The sequence below is a fragment of the Lemur catta genome, chromosome 16 (genome assembly GCF_020740605.2).
Source record: "Lemur catta isolate mLemCat1 chromosome 16, mLemCat1.pri, whole genome shotgun sequence".
NCBI classification, from domain to species: domain Eukaryota; kingdom Metazoa; phylum Chordata; class Mammalia; order Primates; family Lemuridae; genus Lemur; species Lemur catta.
In genome coordinates this window covers 52,639,482-52,657,289 of record NC_059143.1, presented here as the reverse complement: position 1 = coordinate 52,657,289, position 17,808 = coordinate 52,639,482, and the positions used below count along the sequence as shown (strand labels likewise).

At 50.1% G+C, this 17,808-nt stretch overlaps 1 protein-coding gene across 1 annotated transcript; it reads right to left on the bottom strand.

Moving 5' to 3' along the window:
- On the bottom strand, window positions 1-16,529 carry CNDP1 (carnosine dipeptidase 1). The gene is made up of 11 exons (XM_045527833.1): window positions 16,407-16,529; window positions 14,301-14,450; window positions 13,405-13,567; window positions 12,310-12,398; window positions 10,063-10,263; window positions 7,852-7,936; window positions 5,308-5,468; window positions 4,079-4,243; window positions 2,604-2,745; window positions 1,182-1,329; window positions 1-554 (listed from the first exon to the last, which is right to left on the bottom strand). The coding sequence occupies exons 1-11, from the start codon at window positions 16,482-16,484 to the stop codon at window positions 485-487; spliced, it is 1,452 nt and encodes a 483-aa protein (XP_045383789.1). The 5' UTR covers window positions 16,485-16,529; the 3' UTR covers window positions 1-484.
- Between the last annotated feature and the right edge of the window lie 1,279 nt (window positions 16,530-17,808).

Sequence of the window (17,808 nt, the reverse complement as noted above, 5' to 3'; positions counted from 1 at the left end):
GTCAGTGGTGGAGACCAACATTTTTATTAATCAGATAACAGGAAAGTGTGGTAAAGCACAGGTGATCATTGGGTGGAGTGATTAGGTGTCAGGGGCACTTCAGGACCGAGAAAGCCACCTGGAGTGAGGATGCCAATCAAATTGCAAGGTCAGAGTCTAACTAACTGAAGAATTGCCCTACTCATGCTGAAAGGTTACAGTGAATCCGGTCCTGGGGGCTCTTGCACAGGACTTGGGGAAATCAAGTTGTTGCAGGTAGCAGTCACTTTCGGAAGGTGTGTAATAGGGGACTTTAAGACATTTCCAACATCTGCGCCTTTGAAATATTTTATTATTAGTCCAAATGTCCCAAGACATTTTAAATGGAAGGGAAAAATGCACTTTCCTGGACCCAAATTCACTGGCTATTTAGAGTCCACCTCCGCCCAGGGGCCTGGGGAAGGGCATCTGTCAGTGGGTCAGGTAAAACCGGACGGTCCCGTAGTTACTCATGCAGCTTGGCTATCTCTAGGAAAAAGGCAGCGAATAATTTGGAACCCTCTATGTAGTTCCACCTAACAAAAGGAAAAACAAAGAGAAACTTTGTTACAATTTCCATTCAAATGAAGGAGGAAAAATACTCTACCATTTACACAGAAAGATTTGATGTTATAAATTCAATCTAAAGTATTTAACATACTTCTGAGATCCCAGTACGAAAGGTGCTTGTTAAGTTCAATGTGAAAATGGCAACATTATTAAGAAGATGGGAATCAGTGCTTGACTCAAATCCAAAAGGTCCATTTCCCTTGGTGTCTTATCATTGCCAGGACGTGGATATCAGAGTCAAATTCTTGCTTCCCACTGGTCTGGGGGGCCCAGGAGATTTGCACAATCTACCAGTAGTGTACACATCAACTATTCCTAAATATCCTTTGATATGGACTGAATGTTTGTGTTTCCACCAAATGCATATGTTGAAGCTCTAATCCCCAACATGCCTGTATTTGGAGATGGGGAGATGGTGAGGGTTAAAGGAGGTCGGAAAGGTGGGTCCTAATGCAACAGGGCCTGATGGATGTGTGCTGTCCGTGCACCCCGTCTGTCGGATTTTCCACCCTCACACACACTGAGTGGGTGGCCACCCACGTGCAGCCCCGGTTTGTGCAGGGAGGACCCAGCCCCCGACAGCAGTCACGCACCTGTTGATCTTCTCGTTCTGAGAGTGTTCTCCATCATCAACAGCTCCTAGCGGGAGCATCATCACACTCTTGCCAATAATCTCCTGGAAAATTCTAGCAACTGGAATGGTTGATCCATCCCGGATCATATCTGGGTCTGTCCCAAACACTGAAACACAGTTGAGTAAAATGACAAGACTATCCCACTAATCTCCTCAAGTGCAGTGTTTGCTTATCCTTGTCTTCCTTGTTCTTCCTGTTTCTTTTTCTTCTTTACCATTGTATTCGATGCCTGGAGTAAGGGAACTCCTTGACATCATGCAACCTTATATTCTAAAATACTCAATAGAGTCAAGAAGGCAAAACCCGGCAACCCACACTGCATGTTACGATTGCTTCTCCTTAGTATTTTTTTTTTATTATTCTGGAACAGTTTCTCAGTGTTTCCTTGTCTTTCATGAGCTTGGAGGACCTTGAAGGGTACTGATCAGTTGTTTGGTGAAATGTCCCTCATTTTGGGTTTGTCTGGATATTTTCTTGTGATTGGAATAAGTCATGCATTTTTGGTAAGATACAAGACAATACCTACCTTTATGATTTCTTCATGAATTAAATATGATGGAAATGGGACTTTTTAAAGTTTTTTCTTAGCAGATATAAAAATAAATAGTTGTATTAACTATCACCAGAATGTCACAATGTTTCTCCCAGCTTTCAAGGTATCTTTCTTTTTTTTTTTGAGACAGAGTCTCACTCTGTTGCCTGGGCTAGAGTGCTGTGGCGTCAGCCTAGCTCACAGCAACCTCAAACTCCTGGGCTCAAGCAATCCTTCTACCTCAGCTTCCCGAGTAGCTGGGACTACAGGCATGTGCCACCATGCCCGGCTAATTTTTTTCTATGTATTTTTAGTTGTCCATCTAATTTCTTTCTATTTTTAGTAGAGACCGGGTCTCGCTCTTGCTCAGGCTGGTCTCAAACTCCTGACCTCGAGAGATCCTCCCGTCTCGGCCTCCCAGAGTGCTAGGATTACAGGTGTGTGCCACCATGACCGGCCGGTTAATCTGTGTTTTGAAAGGATGTTTTTACATGTTGACCAACATTTCCATGAGTGTTGCCTCAGGAGTGTTTGAAGGTTTTGTAGTTGAGCATCTTCCCCTAAATTCAGGTCTCCAGACTTTGGTTTGAACACTGCCCTTGCCACTCATGGCTGGGTGCCTTTCCCCAAATTACTTCACTTTTTCAAGCCTCAATGTTTTGCTCTGTACGACGGGGACAGCTGTTGGGAGGATCACGTGAGATCGTGTACACAGTGCCCTGCGCACGGTGTGCATTCAAAATACGCCCTTTATAAAAGTCGATATCTGAGTTTTTACCAGATGTCCCACAGGCCCCACTCCTCGGTCCCACTGCGAACTGGCAAGTCCAAATATCTTAAGGTCCCACCTGTTCTGATCGCCCTTTTGGCTGCAAGATACTGGCTGTCGTTGATGTTTGCGATCCACGGGGGCAGTCCTAGTACCATGGAAACGGCCATCTGGTTGGAACTATTTCTTTTGGAGAAAACATCTTCAAGATGATGCTTCACCTAAAAGGTGACATTTTCAGTAGTCAGAGAGATTTTCGAGTCATTCTCTCCGATGGTTAACACAGCCCCCATCAAGAGACCAATTGAAACCCGAGTGTTATAAGCTTACGTGGTTTGCCAGAGGGCGCGACTTAGAGGGAGATCCCTCTGCAGGGCTGAGGGCAGGAAGCCCTGGGCTTCCCCCCGTGGGAGAAACACTCTTTCCCTCCCCCTGTAGCCCTCTGCCCTGCGGCCCCATCCTGCCTCCCACCCCCTTCTCACCGGTGTCCCGCCCACAGAGGTGTTTGAGTAACGTCTGCTGAATATTATGAGTCATATTACAAGGACATCTCAATGGAAATATCCCTCTTTGGGGACTTTTCAGTACCCTAATGAATATTTTGGGAACATTAAGCATTTGAGAAATTTCCAAGAAGTGGGAGCAATTCAGAGCTGGACCGTGGAGGAGACTTGTTTTAACATCCTTCCTGCTACCCTGTTGCTCCTTCCCAATTACTGCCGTGGAAACCCTCCCGGGGAGAGCTCCGTACTCAAATATTTCCCCCATTTGCTCCTTCAACTGACATTATGGAGCATCTGGCACATGCCAGGGACTGTTCTAGGTGCTGCAGATACAGCTGGGGACGAGGCAGAGAAGGTCCTGCCCTTCTGGAATTTGCTTGATGTGGGAAAGAAGCAGCACATCCAAAAAGGAGGAGAGATGGAAGGAAGGAGGGAGGGAGGGAAGCAAGGAAAGAAAGAGGGAGGGAGGGAGTGGGACTACTTTAGAATGCAATTCTTGTGCTAACAAGACAGTGAAAGAGGATGCTAGAATCGAGAGTGACTGTTGGGATGAGGCGTTTCTTAAGGTAATTTATTCAAGAGTCTACTTTCTGTTAAACTAACTCGAGATAAATTGATGATGGGTTGGTGATTTAGACATATAAACTCCTTCCAGAGAACATTTCATGCCAATGACTGCTTTCACAGTATCGATCTCAGACAAACTGAGATCGGCCCCGAGATTTTCTGGCTCCAGCCAAGTGTAGGCTGTTCCCTCTCCCTCTGTGCATAAAACCAAACTCGCTTTACATCTACCATCTAATTTTTTAAAATTTCTTATCACTCCAGCTCCAAATGGTTATTTGCCGACTACTGTAATTGCATCTAATTGAGGAAAGAGATTTTTACTGAACAAAAGCAATATTGCTGTCTTGACATTTGTCCCAGTCCTTTTGTATTGGGAAAAAAAAAAATTGATACTTTAGTGGTGACAACTAATTGCTCGCTAAACTGTGATGCACAGAATTCAGAAAGGGTGTTGCCAGGCAGGAGGACGATGAACATCTGTCACCTGTTTTTCCACCACAGACGCATTCATGTGAGGGACGAGCCGGATTGAAAATTTTCCTGTAACTCGGCCAGGTATGACGGTCTTAGCTCCGGGCTTGTCAAACGCACCCTCGATCCCATGAATAGAAAGAGATGGGAACCTCCACAGGTGCATGAGAATTTCCTCCTACATTAAAATAAAAGTATCCAAAGAATCTTTAATTAAAACTCGGTTGAATTGTATCGCTTGTATTACCAACCTCTGTCCATCTGAGACACCATCATGGTAAGTTAATTGTCACCTTCCGAGGCACCAACACCACTGTGTCTGCACAGATGACACCAGCTGGACTCCCCGCCCCCAGGACGCGAACCTGCCCGCTGTCCTCCCACGCCGGGGCCGCCCAAGCCACTCCCGCTGAGAATCGCCCGTTTTGCCCAAGCTCTGGAGTTTGCACTTAATTGATGGCAAAGGAGCCCTTTCAGAAATTTGGGTTTGATTATGAATTTCTATCCCCAGTCATTGCAATAACTGTGTCCTAAATGCACTTTATTACACAGAAGACTTCAAAGAACTCTTGGGATGTTGGAGCCGGTTTTCTGCCTTCTCAGGGCCATCACAGAGCTAGTCGAGGGAAGATACCACTTCGTAAAAATAACTCTGCCAGTTCTTTTCAGCACGATTTCCCCTCCCTTGGCAGCTCCCCAGGAATCAGCCGTAGCTACCAGACACCTCATTGTCGGAAAAGCATTTTACAAAGAAGGAAGAGACGTAGAAAAGGAAAAAAATCTAAATTTGCCAGTAAGGAATGCTTTTGGCTTTGTGTTTACTGAGCACACTGAGGCAACAATGTATTAATTTACAGATTAGCCCTGAAGGCTCTTGGTTTTGTCTGGAAAAATCAACAATGAGAGATCTTGGAGCTGAAATAATCTCAGACTCTTCTCAGCCTTTGAACAGGTAAGAAGCCCAGCACACTGGCCGAAGGCTGGTTGGGATTTCAGCTGGTGAACTGCTCTGGAAAAGCACAGCTGTGACATGAGTAACTGCTTGTGGTCATGTGCAGCGAACAGGACCCCGAAGGGCTGCTTGACCAAGCCCATAGGAAAGTGGCCGTGAACATCAGACTCTGCTTAGGAATTAACACCTGCTTTGGGTTCTAAGACGCACAGAATTAGCCCCAGACGGTACAATGAGACATGTATTATCATCGTTCCTCTTTCTGATTATCAATCAATTTGTGGCCATACCTTTGTGTCAAACAGAAATTTCTTAACCTGGCTGCTATTCCGATATTCTTCTAGGTCCAGATCGATGGATTTGTACATGTTTTTTTCCTCTTCTGTAAGAGTTGCCACGTGGTCATAGATTCCAGGGATTAGGATATGACCAGACGAGTCCACGAGGCTACCTACAAAATACACACAGAAAACAAAGCCAGGTAGAGATTACGAGTGTGCTGATGTTGCGGCCCCAGAGCCAGACCACAGGTGACTCTTCTGGGCCGCAGAAAGCTTCCTGACTGTCCCTGGTCCCCGTGGGTCAGACTCGAGTTAGTGTTCACCTTGTCGAGGTGGGGCAGAAAACACCTGGGGCTGAAGTAGATTAAGTCAGAGTAGAGTAACTTACCTGGACCACAGTCAAGTTCTCAACTACACCTTTGGTATCACAAATAAGGTTTGTTGGTTAGCTTCGTCTTATCCTGAATTAAAAGGCAATACTTGTTCATTATAAAAAATTTAAAATATATATGTACATATGCGTGTGTACATATGTATATATGTACATATGAGTGTGTGTATACATACATACATGCATACCTGAGAAACTGAACATTTCCATCATCCCTTCCCAACTTCTCTCCCCCTACACATACACACGATGATAATACAATAAATACTCATGTTTAATCAAAAGCGTAATACCCTTGAGGTCTAGTCTATAGGATCACACCATGATCGCAAAATCCTTTACAGTAGATAAGCATGTACACGAGTCTGCTCTTCATGAAAGAGTTTGGGCAGCCATAGGAATGGAAAAATCATCAACAAATATATACAAAAGAAGCAGGTGCTGAGATTTAGTAAACACCCCTCACTATCTGGAGAAAATACTTAGCAAAGATGAAATGCAACCAGGAAGTAAACCGATACAAATGACACAAGAATGTCCCCAGGGCTGATAATCCTCACCGACAATACAATCACGAAATCTGCCCTTGCGTCCCTAAGCTTCTGCTCACAGTCTTCTACGCAGGGACGGAGTACAGAAGTGAATAAGAGGCACAAGTGCTCAGAGCCCAGCGGGAAGACGGGTGCAAACACGCACACAGGCGGCAGGTGAGCCCACGGGACACCCTGCCGGAGACGAGGGGCGGGAGCTAACTTAGCAAGACTTTTGGCATTTTTGACGGAGAGATTTGAGCACTGCAGGCACTAAACTCAGAGTGCCCAGCGCAGCCAGGAGGCTCACGTTCGGGTTAGGAAACAGAACGGTGACATTTTAGCTGGTGTGCCAGGGCTGCCCCTCGTGGGGTGGTGATGACCCTGCTGTCTGCAGTAAACGAGGCTGTGCTGTCCGGGGCTGGCTTTCTACGCACTCAGGGCGCTTCCCTAGTAAAACGGCCCAGGCCTCGGTCCTCGGCATCATTTGAAATGATGGTTTCATCTTCTCAGGGTGCAAGGCAGCCTTCCCCGCTGCCGGCCTGGGAGGAGTGCCGGTGGACACACACCCTGACAGAAGAGGAAGGGGGTTTCCTCACTTTCCTTTCACATTTAATCACTCTCAGAGAAACCTGATTAGAGAGAGCTAAGGCCCTGCCTGAAACACTGTCGCGGGGAATGCAGGACAGGCACACGCCGCTGTCTGTGCTGCACAGAAATGATTCTGCTTTACTGGTGCTGCGTCCCACACTCTTCCGCCCTAGTTCTGTCCTCCTGAGAGCGTCTGCATGAGGACTGGATGCTTAAGAACTGATCCCTCCCCTCCTGCTCATTTTGCACTTGAAATCATTATCCTCGGAATGTGACGTCATTTCTACAGCCACCACTACGGTCTCAGGCAACACAGCAGGGGGGGCAGAGGGGACCTTTGAAAACCGTCTAGGAAACTGGACCCTGGATCCTCAGGAGTCGGCTTGGGAATTTTAAAATTTTAAATAACGTCAGATATTTGGTGCTTATAGAAATGCCCTCAGTTCTTTCCTGCTTTATGTCTTTCAGGAAAATGCAGCAGGGGCTGGGAAAATGTCTGCGAGGGGGAAAGCACAGGTTAGCGGTCTGTTTGTGAACACGAGCATCCCCCCGCCCATCCCCTGCCTCCCTGGCACACGCAGTTTTACGCCTCTTTGCAGTCAGGGATGTTATGTGATTTCACTTGTACCCCCTAGTGGAGGTTATCCTGCATGTCACACAGCTGGCTTGGGAATCCCACCCCCCCTGCCCCGGTTCTGAAAACAACAGTACGGGGGTCGGAGGTGGCCTCTCGTCCTGTGCATCCTTTGGGTCTCTGCCCTCTTGTCCTTGGGTGCGGCAGGATGTGTCACACCATCCAATAACAGAACAAGGGGTGGATCGAGGAAGAGATTCAGTCCATAAGAGAAATATTGGGGACGTGACAATAAGTCTAGGAACAGTTAGCCGAGGGGAGGAAAAGCTAAGAATGTGGTTTTTCCTCTGCTACACCCTTGTCAGAGCTGGCTCACACACCCGGGGGGGAGAGACACTCGGAGACAAACAGAACTGTGTTTAGCAGACCGCGTGATGCTTAAAAAGTGAAATAAAATGAGGCATTACCAAGAAGAGCAACCATATCAGCCATCGGCTCATTAAGGATGCCACCGAAGGTCCCCGAATGGAAGTCCTGGTCCCTGCATTTCACCTGTGAAGTAGGGAAAAGAGAAGGGGCACATCGCTGCCTGGGCTCCCGTGGCGATGGCGTTTTGCACGTGGCAGACATGCCTGGTGTGTCCCTCAGAACCCAGGGAGGCGACCTCAGACCTGACTTCACCTCCCGTATTTCTCCATCGCACGACATGAACCCTCCACCCCATCCTTGTCTTCATTCCTGCTGTCTCCTGAATCCCCCGAGACCCCCTGCGTCTCCAGCTATCCCACTAACCACATCCCGGCCAAGACCTCCAGACCTCCTTGGCCTAATGATGGAATCTTACGCCATTGTCTTCCTCTTGGTTTCACCCCGCACTGCTGCCCATCCCTCCCGCTGGAGAAACTGTCTTCTCTCTATTGTTTTCTTGCCTGCAGGACAGTTCTATTATTCATACACGTCCTCTGACAACATCTGTTCTTCCTTCCACCTCCAAGTCTCACCGTGGCTTGTCCTTCCTCTGTCCACAGAGCTTTAAGAATTCACATGAACTTGACACACCCTGGGCTTCCTCCCTGTCCTCTGACCTTTCACCTGAACACCAGACCCGAAAGCGCGGGGTGTGACAGTGCCTTCCACTTGGGTGCGCGTCCAGTTTCTGGAAGTCAGTAGACGGAGAACTGAACCCAGCCTGCTCTCCTGCAGTTGCCTTCCTGCCAGCCTGCTCGCTCCCGTGCCCACCACGTGCAGTCAGTTACCAATTTCCAGTCGATTGGGTTAATTTAAAATTGTCTGTTCAGCTCATTCCCCACCCCCCCCATCTTCCTTGCCAGCTGGTCTACGCCTGCTCCAACATCTTTCACGCACAGCCAGGGGGACCTTCTGTTTGGGCGCTGTCGCTGAGGGTTTATTTACTGGGCAGCCACACTAGCTGAGCGTGAAGTCTCCATCTGAGACCTCAAGCCACCTGCTCCTGCCTCCTGCTCACACGTCCTCTCCTCCTCCTCTCCTGTCACTTTTCTGCCCCACCTGCTCTTGGCCCTCAAGACGTCCCATTCCTCGATCCTTCTGAGATTTCCCAAACTGTGGTCCTCCTGCCTTTACTTTCCCCTCCGCAACCTAAATGCCACAGGGCATCGCCTGGATGGCTCTGTAGGCAACACCTTGACTTGCGTCCCTACTTCCTCCATCATGCCCGGCGGGGTTGACCTCAACCAGGGTCCACACTACCCACGTGGGCCTTCGCTGCCCCTGAGTGCTGAGCACGGCGGCACAGAGTCGTCCGTGTGTGTGGACAGGCCACGCCACAGCCTTGAGGCCGCCTGTCCCTTCTCTGTTCTCTAGCCCTTTCTCTTACCCGTTCCCCACAGCGACCACTTCAAGCCATCGCTTCTCCGCAGATAAACTCACCTCGCACTCTGCAGGAAACACTGAAGCCAACAAGAGGGGGGAAACGCCACAGCTTTTCTCTCTCGTCCTTCCCGAGGCCCTTGCAGAGAGGTCAATTCCTTCCCTGGCTCAGGACCTCAGCCCTCCCCCTGCTCGGCACTGTCATACTCCTCTCCCAGGGAGGTCCCCAGCTGCTGCCTCTGCACTGCGTCCTGAAGTCCCCTCTGATCCCGGGCTCTGCCCTGCCACAGCCGCGTTTCTTGAGAGCAGTTTCTACAGCACAGCCCCTGCATCGTCTCTCTGTGTCTGCATCTCACTAGGAGTAAACTTCTTGAGGGCAGAGAGACACCACCCCCCCCTCCCACTTCCCCTCGACCCTGTCAGTTGGTCTCCAGCCCCTCGACTCCCAGCCCCTCGACTCGCAGGCACCCACCAGGGGGCAAGCACAGAGCAGCATCTGATCAGGCAATTCCTTACCTCCCTGCCGGCCCGCTGTTGCTGCCTCCAAATTCCACAGCCATAGTTCCTAAACCTTTTGCACTGTGGCTCACGACCCCCTATGAATCCTCTCTCCAGAAAAATGCACAAAGCACAACCACTGCAAGTTTTGCAGGGTTCACGAACTCCCCAAACCCCAAGGCCTCTGTGACCTCCCCCTGCCCAAGGCCGCGTGTCCCAGTGAAGGACTCTGCTCTCGGAAGCACTTTCTCTCTTCCTCTGCAGGGTCCCAGAATGGGGTCCTCGCTGTGTGCACAGCCCCGGTGCCTCCCTGCCTCGCTGTCTGCAGATACCTCCACCGTGAAGTAGCTGTTCCCGCGGGTCCCGTAGGTGACCGCTGGCTTCCTCCGGCTGACCCACAGGTTGTCTGAAATCACGATGTAGTCCACGCCAGAGAAGAATCGGTCCTTTTCTTTTTGGACAAGTTCCTCCAGGGCCATAGAACCCGCCTCTTCCATCCCTTCAAGGATGAATTTGATATTCACAGGGAGATCCTGAGTTAACAATAGAACAACAACAACAAAAAAAATTGCACAACTTGCCGATTCACATTATAAGATCCAGGATTCATTTGTACATAATATAAATACATTAAATTATTATTTACACTCAATGTGTGGATTATTTACATTCCCACCAGTTCTGCTTACAGCAATGGAGTTTTAGGTAAGATTGTGAAGGAGAATTCAGGGTAACGCCCTACACACATGGCCCATGGCTTCAAGGTTAAGATAAGAGTTGGGGGAAGGAATTCCTGCAGGAAAGGCAAGGTCTACCCTCAGAGCTTCACTGTGCTGCTGCACAGGGAGGCATTTTCCTCCTCCTCCCAAAAGGAATTTGTCAGGAAAGGTTACTCAATTACAAATCGCTTTTCTATGCTCGTAATTCTGAGCATGATAAAGGAGAACTTTTTCCTTTGAAAGATTGTTAAGCCTCAGGATAACTTTTACTTCAAGTATCTGTTATTTTTCAGCTATGAATTCCATCTGCCTTTTAACTTATTCAAGGGCTTTGATCTTGCAGCAAAATGGGACTTGAGTTTCTCTCTAGTTAATATTAGGGCATGAAATAGCTCCTTTAAAATTTTTACAACATGCCTCTTCTCCCATTTGGTTTTGATCTTTTGTATCTTTATAATTTATAACGTCGTAACTTTGAGAGCTGCATACAGAGGAGAGGTCAAAGTCTTCCTAGAGCGCAGGGCGCGGGCAGGGAAAGGCAGAAGTGATCGCAGCACCCACACCGCACAGCACGGACGCCTCAATCAGTTCTGATGAGCAGATTGACCCACCACAGATTAACACGTGCGAAATGAGCAGAGGGTTATGTATTAGAAAATAAATTATGTCATAATTAAAATCAGAAAATTGGTCATCCACTTGGATAAGGGCATTCTAGGATAATGATTTGTTCAAATGTATTACTTGCTCATCTGTGTGTCTTAGGAGGTTGAGCTAAAGTTCTAAAAACTTAATATTTGAAAGCTCTGTATTAACATTTAACTAGCAAACAATCGCTGAGAAGTAGTTGGAAATCCTAAGACTTCTCTGGCAAGTCTCGTTTAATAAAATATAAACCAGGCCGGGAGCAGTGACTCATGCCTGTAATCCTAGCACTCTGGGAGGCCAAGGCGGGCGGGTCACTCAAGGTCAGGAGTTCGAGACCAGCCTGAGCAAGAGCGAGACCCCCGACTCTACTAAAAATAGAAAGAAATTATATGGACAACTAAAAATATATATATAAAAATTAGTCAGGCATGGTGGCGCATGCCTGTAGTCCCAGCTACTCGGGAGGCTGAGGCAGGAGGATCGCTTGAGCCCAGGAGTTTGAGGTTGCTGTGAGCTAGGCTGACGCCAGGGCACTTTAGCCCGGACAACAGAGTGAGACTCTGTCTCAAAAAAAAAAAAAAAAAAAAAAGGCAAGTCCCAGTAGATAGTAACTTAGCCACAGGCTCATCATGTGTGTGTTTTTATTTTTTTAGAGACTGGGTCTTGCTCTGTGGCTCAGGCTGGAGGGCAGCGGTTCCATCAGCTCACTACAGCCTTAAAAGTCTAGAATTCCTGGGCTCAAGCTATCCTTCCTCCTCAGCCCACTGAGAAGCTGGGACTATAGGTGCGGACATTTCCAGCTAATTTTTAAACATTTTTTTTTTAGAGATGGGGTCTTGCTATGTTGCCCAGGCTGGTCTCAAACTCCTAGCCTCAAGTGTTCATCCCACCTTGGCCTCCCAAGGGCTGGGATCACAGACATGAGCCATTGCACCCAGCCTTCATCGCATGTTTTATTGCGTCTTGTTTTTTAATGTAGTTAACGGTGCAGGCTCAAATCCATCCGCCAAGCATTAGCCTTGCCACTAGCTGGGCAACCTTACTCTTCTCATCTGTAAAACGGATGTAATTGCAACACACACCTCCCAAGAGTGTAGGGAAGCGTTAATGACACAGTGCAGTTTGCTTGGAACACACTGAGCAACTCAAAGCACGTGTAGCTGTCATCCTCCTCCCCTTCTCTCTCCCAGACACAACTAACCGGTCACCTACTTGCTCCAAGGCTTGGAAGGTGCTCACGGCATTAATCCACGCCAAAACGGGGCCTTTGTTGTCTGTGGCTCCTCGTCCGTAAAGTTTTCCTTTAAAAATGGGAGAGAAATTTTCAGGAAAGTGTGGTCACCTCGGCCAAGTAAAGCGAGTTAAAAACCAAAGTTGCTTTATGAGTAATAATTTTAACAGTGTTTTCTAATATCCCAGGCACAAATCTTGCTATGAAATTGCACAGTATGATTTCTTATATACACATGGTATGGTCATCATCGAGTCAGATAAAATAAGTGAATTTGAACAGACAGATTCCATCGGCCTCAACAGTAATCAGCATCAGCTGTGTTTTCCAAGTTCACTGACGGGACCCAAGGGTTTCTTACAGAACATCGTGCAACACAGCCTCTCATCTTGAGAGTTTACAATTAGTGGAAGAATAAAGAAAAGATGTGTTTATCTCTGTTAAGCTTTCTTCCTATTTTCTGTATAAAATGCGAATTATTGGGTATTGCTGAAAAGGAAAATGTGTGACCTAGACAACTATTTTCCTCACAACCCAAGAACCCCTGTCTAGGGGCACAAAGCTCCACAGTTTCTTTCATAAATGAAGGAACATCAGCCTCAGCCTTATTGACCCAATCGGTAGACTATGAGAGCAGTATTTCTCTTCATCTTTTTTTTCTTTTTTTTGAAGACAGGGCCTTGCTCTGTCACCTGAGCTGGAGTGTGGTGGTGTCTTCATAGCTCATTCCAGCCTCAAAGTCCTGGGCTCAAGCGATCCTCCTGCCTCAGCCTCCCAATAGCTGGGACTACAGACATGAGCATGTACCACCACACCCAGCTAATTTTTCTATTTTTTGTACAGACAGGGGTCTCATTCTTGCTCAGGCTGGTCTTGAACACCTGGCCTCAAGCAATCCTCGGCCCCCCAGAGTGCTAGGATTACAGGCATGAGCACCACACCCCGCCTCTCTTCATTCTTAATGATAGGGCAAGACCCGGAGTCCCGGGACAGAGTCCCATCTCAGATCCTTAGGCCCTGGACGCCAGCCCTGATCCCCAGCAGACACGGCACTGCTGCGCCAGCGCCTGACTGACCGTCCACCTCCATCAGCGTGTAGGGGTCCGTGAGCCATCCGTCCCCCCGGGCTGCAGGCTGCACGTCCAGGTGGCCGTAGAAGCACACGGTGGGTTTCTTCGGGTCGTTCCCCAGCTCGGCCAGGATGATGGGAGGTATTGGGAGACTCTGGCCGTCGGGCAGCTGCAGAAAGACAGAGGGTCACAAAACACCCTATTGTTCTTCCAGAAAATTCAGACGTGGCATTAGGAGCCCTGTCTACTCCAACCCTGGGTCTTCAGAGAGCCCGTGTCATTTCTCTGAGCATCACTTTCTTCATCTCTAAAACGAGAGCCATGAGACACTTTTAACTAAGATATGAAACATAATTAAAAGTAAAGTATCGACTACTTCCTTAGATAAGAATTGACAAACAGCATAGTGAATTGTGCCCTTCAGTAGGGACACAGGTCTCAGCCGGCGTAGGTTAGATGGACGGAATCCCGGAAGACGAGGGCTGCCCTGCGGCTGGTCAGCGCTAAGGCAGGCGGCGCCGGGCCTTGGGTTTGCGGTTGTCACTCGTGGTAGGGTGACAGCTCTCGGCAATGACTGGTGAAAGGACGCAGCTGTCTATATGGGCTCTTTGGGAAAGACGCACAGGAATTTAAGGGAAGGACAATCTGGGAGAGATTTGCAGCACGTGCACAGGGCTGCCATGGTGAGCTGACCTCCCCTCGCCCCACCCCAGCATCCCGAGGTGACTAGAGTCAGCAAGAGTCTCCTGGGAGCCCAGGCACAATGTCCCATCCTCACGGGGAAGCAGGACGTGGGGGTTGCTTGGGAATCAGGGTACGCCCCTCTCCTGCCACCCCCAAAGGAAGGCCCGGCTGATGTTCAGAGGTGGCAGCCCCTTAGGTGGGAGGAGCCCGGCCGGCACCTGCTGAGAACCCGTGTCCACGGAATCCACGCTGGCTCCCAGGCGCCGCAGCTTGTCCGCGGCCACGGCCATCATCCTGAAGAGCTCTTGTCTGAACCAGGGCATGGGCTGGACAGAGTCACTCTCAATGGCCACCCACTCCTTAAGCGTCTGGGAAGAAAAGCAAGGAGGGGATGAGCCGTGGCGGGTCCTGGGTGGGGGCCATGGGGGAGGGAGGAGGCGACAAGTCCCCAAGCACCGTTCAGTTGGTCGAGGCCTGAAGACTGCCCAGTGAGCTCTGTGACATCCAGAAGTAACCGACAGACGGGACGCAGAGGCCGAGACGCCTGGTGAGCACAGAAGGCTAGGTGGGGCGGGTCGGGGCAAGGTGTCTTCCCCAAGACCTGGCTCTGCTCCCCCTGGGGCACGGGGGCTGCAGAGAAGGGCCAGTTCCCACCCACTGTTTCTAGTTGTTAAGAACGGCTTTTTCTGGGACTCTTGGCTTCCCACAAATGCCCCTGGAGGCCACTGCAGGTGACACCAATGTAATCCCACGGTGGCCTCAGCTGGGCTGCAGGGCTCCTCCTGACGTGTTCTGCGTTTACTTTCCTGGCCTCCCTGCGCCACCAGGATCCAGGCAGCGCGACCTGGGCTTCAACCCGGTGCTGTGCAGGAGGCAGCCTTGGCTCCTCATCCCGTCCTGCCTGCCGCAGCTGTGTGACCTCGAGCACGTTCCTCCACCTCTCCTAGCCTGAGTTCTGTCCTCTTTGCAAGGGAGTGGCGCTCCCTAGCCATGGGGTTATGCTAAGGTGAAGAGATAATGTGCGTGCAAAGCTTAGCACGTCGCGTGGTCCTAGCAGGCGATGCGTGCCGGCCGGAACTGCGTTATCAGCAGTCTCCATCCACATCCCTGTGGCGGAACCCGAGTGGCCCATCCTGGAGAGTCATCATTTTTATGAAAAACTACACACATATTGAAAGACCAGTTTGGACTTTTCCTAACTTACTTGAGTCGCTCTCTCCACCCTGGTTGCAGCACTTTTACGTTTGTTATGAAAGAATCTGTTTAACCTCCAGGAATTTCGTGCTTTACAGTTTTAAACCAGACTCTCCAGAGCCGGCGCTGCGGAGCTCCCAGGGGTGGACGTGGGTGTGTGTGTCTGAGGAAGTCGGGAAGAGGAGACGTCTGGGCTAAAAGGCCCAAATTAGCAGTCGACCCCCACCAGACCCCATTTCTCCACCCGCTATTCATCCCGGCCTATTCCGGAACCCCCACTCAGGTTTCAGAAACCCAGGGGGCACTTATGTCAAGCCAACCTTCCAGGAAGAGGCAGGATTACATGAAGGTCAGCTCAGGAGCAAGGGCCTGGATGTTCGGTTTCGTACCTTCAGCGTGAAACTCGAAGGTTCACATCTAACTGCACACGACCACGGTCCTAAGATTGGGTGACTGACCCAATGCCCATATATTGAAGGCCCATTATGTGCCAGGCACGGCGTGGGGGCTGGGGGACAAAGTCCAGCGGGACCCCCAGGAGGCTCCCAGCTGGTGAGCACAAACACCTCATCAGTGTGTGAGTGGTCTGTGGTGACAGCTAGACACCCAGGAGGGGACACAAGAGCCTGAGTTGGGGAGCAGTAGCCCATGAGAATGTGGGAATGGTGAGCTTCCACTCCCCGCACTCCCCTCCCTCCCCCCAGCATGTGCGGGGCATTAGGACACACCGGATTATAGAGGAGGAGATCAAGCACATGTGGCCCGTGTGCCACAGAACAGACAGTGCTGCCGTTGAGCTCTGCGGGGCTCCCCAGCACCCCAGCTCTGCCTCGGCCTCACCTGGAGCCAGGTGGCATTGTTCGTGGGGGACGCAGCTCAACAGAGTCTGCTGGCCCCCTCTAAATGGGCACCCCTCAAGCAGATGTGCTGGAGTGCGAGGGTGCCCTTTCCAGGCGGCGTGGCTGGAGCGATCCCTTCTAATGACTATTGGTGATTTTACTCCAATGAGGAGTCACAGGCTTTTTTTAAATAGATTCAGTTGTCGGGCAAAAAAAAAATCCCCATCTCCAAGCAAACAACCGCTTTCCCCAGGTACCCAAAGAGTGTGATCCGGGCGCAGTGTCTCCTACCTGCACAAACTCATCCTGCCGGAGCTCGATGTGCCGGAAGACCTGCTCCAGTCCGGCAGGCGGGGAGGCCGAGAACATGCACCCCTCCAGCAGCAGCAGCAGCGCCAGGAGCGAGGACGCCTGCGAGTGGGTGACACGGGAAGAACAGTTTCAAGGAAACTCCAGGTTTTGGACTTTTGACCTTTCAAATACTTAAAAAAAAAGTTTGTTATCCAACACAGCTGCTTCAAGTCAGCTGGGCCAAAATAACACAAGGGGGTAGAACTAGAAATGAACTTTTTGTTGCTCCATCTCCCCCCAAACCCTTCATTCTCAGCAATAAAGAATTTTAATGAGACAGAAACCAAGTCTTGAAGCAGTGGAATTGGTTGATTCCTGGGATGCCAGGCGTCCTCCAGCCACTGCGCTGAGGGGTCCCAGGTGTGAAGGGCAACGCTGGGAAGAGAGAAGAGTGAGGTAAAACCAAACACGCAACAACTTCCATGTGTGATTAACCGCGTTATTAGGAAAGGTCGTTTGGGAGGAATGCCTGAAATCCTGTGCCCTGTTGTGGGGTTTCTTTCCACCAGCTCCTGAAATTAGAGGACTTTAAAAGAAAGGAACGGAAGCTGACACACCACTCTGTGAGGAGTGACGCAGAGGGACTTCAGCGTCTGGAGCCCGTGACGTCCGTCAGCCCCTGGGAACACCCTGGTCCCCTCGCCTGGCTCCCTGCCCCTCGCTGGTTGTCCTCGGTCTCTGATGGGCCCCCTCCCTCCATGGGCTCTCAGGGAGGGGCCCGTGGCCCTGTCCTCTCCCCTGTCACTCTTCCTCTGGACCCAGCCCCAAGCTGGGCACGGTCTTGCCTACCCACACAGGGGGTACCTCTACCTGTGTGTCCCGGGACCCCGTGGGGAATCATTCCTTCCGGACCCCAGACGCTAACTAACCATCCTGTGGCAAAGCCAGCAAGAGACCCCCAGAGGCAGCCAGCCGCAGAGGGCCAGAGTGTGCGGCTCTGTGTACATACAGTGCAGAGCAGGTACACGCGCAGAGACAGAAAGGAGGGTGGGGTCGCCCGGGCGGAAATGGGAGCGACTGCTGATGAGTAGAGGTTTCTTTTGAGCAATGAAATTGCTCTGAGACAATTGATCAGGGCGCTAGTACAACTGTGGGTATACTAAAAACCACTGAATTACACACTTCACATGGGGGAATTGTAAAGTCTGTGCATGATATTGCAATGCAGTCATTATAAAAATAATAATCACAAGTATAACCACTCACTGAACAATAGAAACATATTACTGAACATGAGAAATGCAAACGAAGCTGAGTGTGGTTAAAATCAAGGCAAGCGCGAGCCCATTAAGAACTGGGTCCAGCAGGTGGCGCCGTCGAGCCGCCCGCGCTCCCTCCCGCA